Source organism: Eulemur rufifrons, chromosome 2, assembly GCF_041146395.1.
Source record: "Eulemur rufifrons isolate Redbay chromosome 2, OSU_ERuf_1, whole genome shotgun sequence".
Classification (NCBI taxonomy): domain Eukaryota; kingdom Metazoa; phylum Chordata; class Mammalia; order Primates; family Lemuridae; genus Eulemur; species Eulemur rufifrons.
The window spans coordinates 82,051,943-82,063,420 of NC_090984.1; the positions used below are offsets into that span (position 1 = coordinate 82,051,943).

Sequence of the window (11,478 nt, forward strand, 5' to 3'; positions counted from 1 at the left end):
AAGAGCTACCAGAGATAAAAGAAATAAAAGTACCTAAGAATCTGGTTTGGTTGTATAAAAGTAAAACTAGTGTCATTTGGATGGATTTGTGTAAATTTCTATGGAGTACTGTAATTATACATATTAAATATGTGTCAGATTTATTTGATGTAACAGTTAACAAGATTGTCTGATTTCATCTTATAAAAAAAATGAGGACACTCAGCTTCCGTATCTTGTAAGACAGGCATGTTAAAGAAGGCAAGACTGAGCACAGAAGAGAATACTCAATGTGGACCTGGAAGTCTGGGGGTGCAGACACACATTGCCAGCAGTGTGATCGGAGGTAACTTCACTTCTTAGGAGATTCTTTTTTCTCACCTACAAAATGGCAACATGCTTCCTACCATCAAGAGTTCTTAGGGGAGATCCTGAGTTAAAGATATGCTCCTTCATTGTGAATGCTGCAGAGAAGACAATGTCACACACTGCAGGTGGTCCACATTCCAGAGGTCGGTGGGCACCCCTGTGAGTCAGGAACTGTGTTCAGTGCTATGGATCTGGTGGTGGGTGATACCGGCAGGCTCTCTGCTCTTAGGGAACTTGCATTCCAAAGGGAGAAGGCTGACAGTACTCACTGATATCAACCAAATGCCAGGGGAATCAGTAAAGCTCTATGTGAAATGTCCATAAATTATAAATCATCCAGAGCACTATGACAGAGAAGAACTTTAATGGTAAAATTTTAAAAGATGGCTCACATACCTGCCATCCATCTCGGATCTTCTGATTGAAGATTCCATATTCGTATCGGATGCCATATCCATAGGCTGCAAGTCCCAGGGTTGCCATGGAATCCAAAAAGCAGGCTAAATTAAATAGAGCAGAGGCAAAAGGCAGGGTCATTCAGCTTAGTCAAAATTTCCAGTCTCTCCCTGAAAACTATGGCAGCCACAAAACATTTTTCTATGAGAAACCATATTTATATTTTAAAGCACAGAGATTGCTGCACAATGGATAGTGATTTTTTTTAAAAATAACATTCTTCCAATTATAAAATACCACATAAAAGTTAGAAAATACAAAAATGTATAAGGAAGGAAATAAATATCTGTTACCTTACCATCTCACACAGCCCCTGTGTACATGCTGGCATTTTGTTTGAGAACAGATAAGAAAGCCGACTTGCATAAGATATGTTGCTTATTATCCCCCCACTGCCCTTTCTAAGGGGAGCTGTCTCCATGGCCCCTGCTTAAAAAGACAGCCCCAGGAGAGTATAACTTACATACGACCCATTCCTTTCTAGCACATGACTGAATAGCTTGGTATCCATGGTCCACTCTTTCTTCTTGGCTAATGGAATTCCACTGTTCAGGTATCAGGTGACCACTTGCTTCAGGGAGGCTGGACCAGGAAGTGAATCTTGTTTGATTGTTCTAATACTCCAAACCAATCACAGTAATTCTATTTCCTTCACTCACGATTGGTTTTGGCATGGGCATACAATGACATTTAATCCAATAAGAGGTGCTAGGAAATTGGCTGGGTGCAGAAGACTTCTAGGAAAGAGTTTCTCTGCTGCCACCATCTTTTCTCCATGAGGGGAAACCAAAAGGATCACAGAGACCTAATCGTGCTGCTGAATAAACTAGGCTCAGAATGGCCCAACCTCTGAAGTCTTATTCTATGACAACACATGTCCTTATTGGTTTGATTTTTTTCTTTTTTTTTTTTGGTGCTAGTTTTCTGTTACTTGATGACACAGCATCTAATCCAGAACAGCCAACCTAGAGGCTACATGGGGATCTAGCTTGTGGCTGGTGCAAACTAAGGGGTTACTCTAATCAGATAGTCCCTCTCAGGCATTTGAACTGACAAATACACAGAGAATGAGGAAATATATAGTAGGAATTAAAACTGAAAATAAGATCGAAAGCAGTAGACAAAACAGGAAGGAACCGAGTTAGGTTCCTGGTGCAACCCTGAAATAGAGATCCTCAAACACAAATGGCTGAGGCCCCTGAGTTATTCTACTCTCCCCAGTCTCTGTGCCCATGTGGCCTGGCTTGACACCAGTCCTGCTCTCTGAGTTGTGGCTCTTGGGCTTTTCCTGAGCTCTGATCAGATTATCTTAGAGCCTGCCCAGAATGGGGTCCCAACCTAGATGAGATCATCTAACAAGAATTCTCAGCTCCATTCATCAAGTCACTACTGGGTCTTACTCATCAGCTGAAGGGGCAAGGTCATTAGTGTCACACACAGAGTGGGGTAAACCTAGCCGACAAATACTGAGGGTCTCTGGTTTCACATAAAAGTAAGGCAGGGTCGTTCTCATTCTTAGATGTAGATTCCATTGGCACTGCTTGTCTTCCTTTAGCCCCATGGAAAGCCTACTAAATTGTCTGATGATTAACTTCCCAAGAAGACGGCAAGTGTCCCACAGGCAGTGTTTTGTTTTGTTTTGTTTATTACTAATGGCAATGTTAAAGCCCACTGCAACTAAAGTAGCAAGGATTCAGAAAAATGAAACAGAGGCAAATGGTTTTCTAGTAACTTGAAAGTGTGTACAAAATCAAGATTTTGAACCATTTCTAAAAGAAGAAATAGATAATTATTTTCATAAAGTACAATCTGATACATGTGGCAGCACATTTTTATTATTAAATTTAAATTTAACAAGTAATACATTAATATATTCTTCTTTAAAAAATTGAAATGTTACAGACAGACCAAAAAAAAATTAAAATGCTAAACATCGCCTTTGATTACCGCTCCAGTTCTGCACTCCTCCCTAGAGGGGGTCATTTAGAGCCATTTAGTATTTAAAATTTCACTCAAATATATTTAATTTTTTAAAACATAAATGGTACCACACTATATGGCTTTAATGTAATTCGATTTTTTTTTTTTTTTTAAATTAGAGATCTATCCATGGAAGTACATATAGGTCAATTTCATTCTTTGGCAATTAGATTACTTTTAATATTTTGCTTACACAAACAACACTGTAACAATTTTTTTTCACGTCTCCTTATGTACATGTCTGAGTGCATCCTTAGGCTAGATACCAAGAAGTGAAATTGTTTGGTTATATGGATGTATATTTTTAAATTAACGGAGCTAGCATTATATTTTTAGTGTTTTCCTCTATATTTGCTGAAAAACCAATCCCTGGATAGAACAAAAAACTCAAGTTGCATCTAAACACAAAAAGGATATTAATTAACTAAATCATACCATAATATTAGTGTATCATTGCCCACTAGTCAATGCAAAAGCAAGCCGTCAAGTGCATAAAGCAAGATAATGTTTGAACAACTTAGGTCAGACCACACAAAGTGTGTGAGCTGAGCAGCTGTGAACAAATAATGGTGAAGTAAAGGGGCCACTTTGGAAACCCTTAAGTGCACAGGAAGGATCTGGTTAACTTTGAGTTTTAAGCAACATCCCCAAGGGTTTTAAGCAATGTCTCTTTTGTTCAAGTTCCCTTCTCTAGTGTGTGTCTAGAATTGACCAAACCACAGCGAAAACTCAGAACAAATACATCTACAACAAGGTTATACCTTGCACTTCTTCTAGGAGGCCTGTCTAGTTCTTGTAAGCGTGGTCATGCCTGGCATCTGAGAAGACATCAGTTGGCCAGCTAATATAACACACTCACAATGTCACTTACCAGCAAGCCTCCCAAGACCTCCATTGCCAAGTCCAGCATCTTCTTCAATTTCTTCTAACTCCTCCATATCCAATCCAAGCTGGCATGGAAAGGAAAACAATATTGTAAGCAGATACAAATGCAGGTCATTTCAGATGTGATAGCCATTTTCTATAGCTCTAGGTCAGGTACTCAGGTTTATCTGTGTACTCAATCTAGTACCACCTCCCTAGTGGCTTGTGCTGGCATTAGGCGCTGACTGCAGATACTGGCAGCTGGGGGTACCAACTATACGAGACGGTGCAGTCACAGCATGGAGAAGAGTGTGGGCTCTAAATGTCCACTACTGACTCTGTTACTTCCTCGCTGCATGACCCAGGGCAAGCTATTAAATCTCTCTATGCCTCACGTCTCTTATTTGAAAAATGTGGAGGATGACAGTACCTCCCTCAATGAGGGTTGTAGTGAATAAAATGAGATTATAAAAACAAAGTGTGCAGAACTATTCTTGGGCAGATATTCCTCCAGAAATGTTAGCTATTATTATTTAAAAATTTTTTTGTGTGTGTTTTAGAACTAGTCTAGTACCAAGTTGACCTTAACTGGACTGAGGGATTTTGAAAATGACCAAAAAGTATAAGGTCAGATTTAGTCAGATAAACTAAAGTTCATCTTTTCATGACCACAGCATATTTACTCAGTAGGGTCAAAAGTTGTTGGCCCAAAATCAGTTAGTGAATCATTCTGCCCCTGAGACCTGGGGCCTGACTACAGTCAGGGAAACCTCAGTCCTGTGGTCCAGCTGGATGGCGCTAAAATCCTCTGCTTCTCTCTAGGCTGGAGAAGAGGCTGTGGGAGGCCAAGCAGCATCTGTGACCTTGAGGCTGGATGGGCTGGATGGAAAGGGCCGGCCAGCCCCTTGCCCCAGAGCGCCGGAGATCACACAGCAGAGTCCCCCAGCACCCCCGCTGGACCCCTCACAGAGTTCTGCAGCCCTGGAGGTCACTTTGGATTGCTCATCTTACAATGGGGAAACTGCTGGTCAGCTAAATCGCATGACCTGCTCCATGTTGACTAGATGCTAAACCAGCCCATGCGTGGTGTGGCTGAAGGGTGGTTTGTTGTGAAATGACTGGGTTCTTATCTCAAAATCAGGCGACCTATGAACCTGGATATTTTTTAAAATGGAAACATAAAGCATGAATTTGAAAACACAAGTGTAAGAGGTAATGGTGCTTGACACGGATGCCCCAGTTCCCATGGAGCCACTTATTTGGATCCCTACCTTTATGCCAAAAGTTGCTTTCCCATGTAGATCTTCATAACTAAATCTCATGAGAGTTTAAAACTGGTTTTGCTTCTGCTCACTGTTGAAGGGGCTTTCAGATTTGCTCTCTGGTGGCTACAGCTTACTGGGGTCCTTGCGTAAGCCAACTGCTAGCGCTAACATTCACGGTTTTTTAAACTCTAAAAATGTAAGTTTAAAGTGTAATTATAAACTTTGAGCAGGGAGACACAGGTCACTTCATCCCATCTGGTTATATGCTACTCCAAGGGAGGTATATTATTTTCAGCTGACATTAGGGGAAGAAAAGAAAAGGGACGTGGAACAGAGTTGCAAGGGCTCTTTCACAGGAAAAACCCTAACTGATCCACATGAAGGACGCACGAGGGGACAATCCCATGTCAAGGGAAAGGAACAGTCTGAACAGGGTCTCGTGTAGAAAGACATAGGAGCCCAAAGTAAAGCTTGTGATTCTGATAGCAGGAGACTCAAGTACTTTTCAGTTCTTGTTCAGATGCTAATTTCTAAAACGTAATTTGTTGGGGAATGCTGTCAAAGACTTTGATTGGAAAAGACAATTATCATGAGTCACAACCAGTTCTCTAACTTCTTTTTCTGGTTGTTTCTCTTAAACCAGAGATAACCAGTCATGTATATTTCCAATAGGTTGCAATAACCACATCTATAGAGGCAATTTTTCACTATTATTTTATTGTGCTACGTCCCTGAGGTTCCTGAAATGAACTTGAAATTTAAAGGGAGAGGATGAGACAAATATGGGAACAGTGTACCTGGTAAATGGCCTCATCACAAGCATTTTGCAGGCCAAGGTTGATCATGGTGTTCTGTAATGTCCGGCCCATGTAAAATTCCAAAGAGAGATAATAAACCCTCTGAAATAAAGAAAAGAGGGGTCATGTTTCCTCTATGAGGGCAAATTTACTTGTCAACACAAAAACACAGAATCACGTTAGGCCACCAATAAGAAACAAATAAACAAGGCTACTTTATCACAGGTTCAAATCAGACTCCCATTGATTCATGAAGGGCTAAATAGAAAAAAGTGTTACTGACAACTGGCTTTGGGAGAAACATTTTATATACTATTTTCGGCAGTATCTTGGTTCAGTATCTTTTACCTCCAGGGAGAAAAAAGCAAACCCATCCAACTTACTAGATACAATGTTTTGTATTTTCTTCTCCATCCCGTTCACGAGCCTCATGAATAAAGCATATGTTTTGGACAAACAGAAGTGAGACTGCCAGAGCTCACCATTTATTCATAAAATATTTATAGGACACCTCGGTGGGTGTGGGTCAGGTAGGTTGACTATGACCATCCATCTCAAGTCATCCAGAAACATAAAGATTAACTCCCACACACTCCATGGCTAGAAAATATTCCTCCTTGACTGATTACTGCAAGTAGTTTTATAATTAATTTTAGAATTAAAATTATTCTAGAAAGTCTATTTACTGGCAACAGTTTTTTCTGAAGAAGAAGACTACCTATGGTTAATTGGTATTTGTTCTTGTTGAAATAGGAAATTTCCGTATTGACTTAGAAACAGTTTGCTTTTGACATGGTAAAATCCAGCTAAATACCATCAGAGTTGAAAGTGAGAGGTACAAAGGTCAGACTTTCCTAAAACCTTTTTACATACAAAGTTCACTAATTTTATTGAAAAATAGGACCAGTGAGTAGCTTCACCATTTCCTTTTACGGTATCTTACTTTCCATTTCAGTTACCCTTTTCTTCTCTATCAGACACAAAACAAAATGACAAAATTTTGTAAATGCACCAATATAGTCACTTCAAATTTTAGGGACCTTTCCCCATTTCCATAAGATAAGAAGGACCAAAAAGAAACATATTTGGCCAATCCACAAATGTAAAAAATTATCAATATTATTCAGTATAATAAAGCTCTCCTATAATATTTAACATATTAGTCACATATATAAAATATTATTTGAAAATGTCAATTTAGATATTTTACTCATCCCCACTCTTTTATGAAACAATTAAATCTTAAGTCTTCACATGGATAAACATTTATGTCATAACGGGGCATCTAACACTTTTCCAGAGCACATCATCTTCATTTTTATTCAGGTTGTTTGAATGTTTATAATGCCATTATTAGAACCCTCACCAGCCTATTAAAGCCTTTGTCTGATTGGAAAAAGGTACATTTCCCGGGACAGACATAGGCCAAACAGGGGCAGGGCCCCAGTTGCACCCATGGCTGGTGCTGTCATATATGACCACTGCTGTCACGGGAAATAGTATCTCAAGCCACAAATATCTATTTGCATAATATTAGCATAGTATTTTTTTCATTCTTCCCTATGTGTATTTTCATTATCTCTATAATTTAACCATGATGTATTGCCTTTTTCTTTTTAGTGATCTATAAAAAGCCTGTTTATAAATATATATAGTATATATCCAACACTTGGTCTTCCTTAAAAAATTTTGGTTGCTCAGAATTAAATAAATGAGAGAGCACCTCTTTGCATGACAGACTTTATAAGGACAGGAATTTAAGGTGATTTCCTATTTTTTCGCAAATAAATAAGGCAGAACCTCATTTTATATTTAGGTATATATAAGACTTTGAAAAATAGATCACTGCCATACTCTTAGTTAATGGTCTCTAAATATTTATAACCTATGCCTAATAGTAAAATATTTGAGCATTGCCAATATATCTTATAAATTATACAAATATATTGCTACTATTTTATGTATATTATACAAAAAGTGTACATTTTCAAAAGGCTTGTAGAGATAAAGAAGATATAACAATAACAGATATTTTAAAAATATTTTTTATTTTACTCTCAGCATTAATCAGAGGACCTGGGTACTTCTGGAAAGCCATATGGAACAGGTGTTAATAAAACTGAGACTTGCAGGGCAGGCAAGAGTGGGGCATAGAAACACGTGGTGGAAAGGGGATTGTAAGTGAAGCAGGGGCGCAGAAGTGGGGATTAGTTTGATGGGAGAGCAAGGTAGGTACAGGAGGGCAATGGAAGATAAGATGGGAGGAACAGGTTCACTTGGACTGAGAAGGGATTTTAAATGCTGAATTTGGGACTACGGCAGGCAATGGGAGCCCATGACAACTGAGCACAGAACAAGATGTGTTGCTTTAGGAAGCTTAATTGGACTACAGTACATAGAATGAGATGGGATAGCACACTCAAATACCTGCAGGAGCCAGGCAGAGAAGCTAAGTGTGTAATGAAGGCCATGTAAAACAATGAGGAGTACTGGGCCAAGAACAGGATTATGTAAGTCCTGCCCAAGGCCCTGAAAACCACACCACTTAAAGATGTTCTATTGGCCAAGAAAATATGTCTGCTACCCATAGGCATTCTCAGGCTGCAGTTTTACCACTTCTGGAAGCAAGGTAACCACTTAGAAGTCTGCTGCAACAGACTGGCAGCCAGGTCCTCAATGAGGCAGAAAGCGAGAATGGAGGAGAATAGGTCATTTCGAGGGAAGCTGCAGAAATAGAATTTGGCAACCTATTGAATGGGCAATACAGGAGGAAATCAAAGGTGGGACTAAAGTTTTGGGTTTATGTGACTGTCAAGATGGCAATGGCATTAAAATTAGAAACACAGAAGATAGGACGGGATTGGAAAGAATAATGACTTGAGTTTTTAACATGCTGAGTTTGAGGAAATAGGAGACCTAGGTATGTTCACTAAGCACCTGGAAATCTAGGAATGGAGTTTGAAAAGGATTTCAGACTAGAGATCCGGATTTGGGATTCATCTGCACAGTTACTAGAGGAAAGGGAGGTGGGAAGGAAGTTTGGGCACACCTACTGGCTCCCCTTCCTGCTCTATGAGGGCAGGAACCATCCTCTTTAGATGAACAACTGTCAAGGATACTTTATTAACATGTGTGGAAACAAAACATGCTCACTGTTGTACTCCCAGTGTATCACTGTTAAAATACTTGGCTTACACCTGTGCTCAAGCAGGAAGGGAAAGTCCTGAGTAGAAACTAGCCAGATAACTAGGAAAACTGTAAAGTATCAGGTAAGCCACTGGAGGAGAAACATACAAGGCTCTGTGGTGCTCTTGGGTGCTAAATGCTACAGAGGTAGAGGTGTGTGTGTGTGTGTGTGTGTGTGTGTTTCTAAAGTACGCTCATTATCCCACTCTGCAGCTTAAAATTAAAAAATTTTTTTTTTCTTTTTGAGACAGGGTCTAGCTCTGTTGCCCAGGCTGGAGTGCAGTGGCCTGATCATAGCTCACTGCAGCCTTGAACTCCTCGGCTCAAGCGATCCTCCCACCTCAGCCTCCCAAAGTGCTGGGATTACAGACATGAGCCACTGCACCCAGCAAAAATAATTTTTTTTTTTTTTTGAGACAGCTTCTCACTTGTTGCCCAGGCTAGAGAGCAGTGGCATGATCATAGCTCACTGCAGCTTCAAATTCGTGGGCTCACGTGCTCCTCCTGCCTCACCCTCCAAGTAGCTGGGACTACAGGCACACTCCACCATGTCCAGCTAATTTTTTTCTTTTTTCTCTTTTTGTTTCTTTCTTCTTCTTCTTCTTCTTTTTTTTTTTTTTTGGTAAAGATGGGGTCTCACTCTTGCTCAGGATGTCTTGAACTCCTGGCCTCAAGTGATCCACCTCAGCCTCCCAAAGTGCTAGGATTACAGGTGTGAGCCACCATGCCTGGCTAAAAATAATTTTTAATTCAAGATACAATTATGGTGTACTTAGTAGCATTCCTTTGTGCAAATAAAAAAAGATACAGTAAATATATGTATACACTAAGAGTTTTCTAAGGATACATTTAGATTTCTAAGGGTACATTTTAGCCTTAGCTATCTGGGGGTAGAGGCATAGGCCTCTGGGGCCACGGTGGGTTATTTTCCATTTGAAAAGCTTTGTTACAGCGGCCATTTCTTCCTAGGAGAATTTACCTTCTTCTACTCTCTTAAAAATTCCTACAGGAGTTCTTGGGCACGGGGATTATGGACCATTTTTTTTCTTCACACTTGCATATTTACAAAAACCCTAATAAATGTTTATATGAATTTCCCCATTGCCTCCAGGATCTTTCGCCCTTTCCAGTATGACTCCACCTGGCCTTTCCTGTTTTCTCTCCCAAGACAGACTCACACCTGGCCTCACTCCAGCTGCCAGAGCTGCTGTCTCTCACCCTCACTCTGCACACAATCCCTCTCCCTGCCATGTCCTCCCCAGTCCTTCCCATCTGCCTCTTGCCCCCTTCCCTCTGTGGGCCCAAAACTACCCTAAGGAGCTCTTCTTTCCTGGCCGCATGCCAGGATGGAGGTGGATGGAGGTGGTCCCTAAACAGCCTTCCTCAGTGCTCAGGGGTAGGTCTCCTAGGGACAGAAGGTCTTGGGGAGGTTTGGGGGGGTTATGCCTCTGGGGGGGGGGGGAGTAGGAGTCCAGGGCACTGCCTGGTCTACGCCTTCATCCCGCAGGAATTAAGGAAGTGCAGGAGCTCCACACCTCAGCCATCAGAACCGGGTGGGCAGAGCTCTGTGCTTGGGGCAGCACCCTCCCCCTCCCCCTGCACCACACTTATGCAGTCCCTCCGCAGAGCCTGGAACTTACTGCCACTCGACAACTCTATATTGGTCTCCTTTCCCTAAACACCAAGCTCCACCGAGGCAGGACTTCTGCCTGTTTTGCTCAGGGATGAATGTCAGTAGCTGAGAACGGTGCCTGACATACAGGACACGAAGCTCCTGTTACCTCTTGATTAAATGCTGAGAGTGGATGCTCCAAAAAAGTTTGTGGTCAGGCGAGGGAGGCAAGGCTTTTGCTCCCCAGGCAGCCCCTAGTGGCCGACGGCACAGTAGTTTGGGTGGGGCGCTGGTGGGTAGCACCGCGGAGACGGGAGCGGGGTGTCAGTGGGGTGGCCGGGTCTGTCCCCGGGGCTGCCACCCACAGCCCATACATGTTTCCCCTGGACTGCGGGGCTTCGGAGAAGGACGGGGTGCGAGGGGCCACGAGGGGGGTCCCCCACCCTCACCCCGCCCCGCCCGCCCCCCGCCGGCACCTTGGGGCACTTGTCGTAGTAGTACTGCTGCGTGCGGATCCAGCGCCCCACCAGGTGGTCGCGCACCGTGTGGGCCAGCGCGAAGAAGTAGTCGCGGGGGGTGGCCACGTTGCGGTCCTTGACCAGCGTGAAGTGCAGGTGCCGGTTGAAGCCCTTTTTCAGCTCGGCCACGTTCTCCACGCCCACGATGCCGCGGATGCTGATCTGCCGCCGCTTCTCCTGGTCGGTCAAGGGCTTGGCCATGGCTGCGGGCGAAGGGCGGCGAGGCCAGGGACAGCGGGACAGCCGCGCCCGCAGCGCTTTTAAGGCGCAGGAAAGTTTGGCGTCCGCCCCTCGGCCGGCACCGCCCCCGCCACGCTCCCCCCGGGCCCGGCCGCACGGGGGGGGGGCCAGGGGCAGGGCCGGGGGCAGGGCCGGGGCAGGGGGGATGGGCCGGGCCGGGGTGGGGCGGGACCCCTGCCCGCGGGGCTGCGCCGGGGCGGCCGGGGGCACTG

At 43.1% G+C, this 11,478-nt stretch overlaps 1 protein-coding gene across 2 annotated transcripts in view; it reads right to left on the bottom strand.

Annotated features, from left to right (window-relative positions):
• Nucleotides 1–11,272, bottom strand: part of PYGL (glycogen phosphorylase L) — a 36,566-nt gene extending 25,294 nt beyond the window's left edge. The window contains exons 1-4 of one of the 2 annotated variants that reach the window (XM_069486912.1): nucleotides 10,985–11,272; nucleotides 5,711–5,812; nucleotides 3,656–3,734; nucleotides 745–848 (exon numbers count right to left, since the gene is read on the bottom strand). In XM_069486912.1, the coding sequence (XP_069343013.1) occupies nucleotides 745–848; nucleotides 3,656–3,734; nucleotides 5,711–5,812; nucleotides 10,985–11,227 (528 nt within the window). In that variant the 5' untranslated portion in view covers nucleotides 11,228–11,272. The remainder of the gene's footprint in view (nucleotides 1–744; nucleotides 849–3,655; nucleotides 3,735–5,710; nucleotides 5,813–10,984) is intronic. The other variant, XM_069486921.1, reaches the window with a different exon arrangement.
• Between the last annotated feature and the right edge of the window lie 206 nt (nucleotides 11,273–11,478).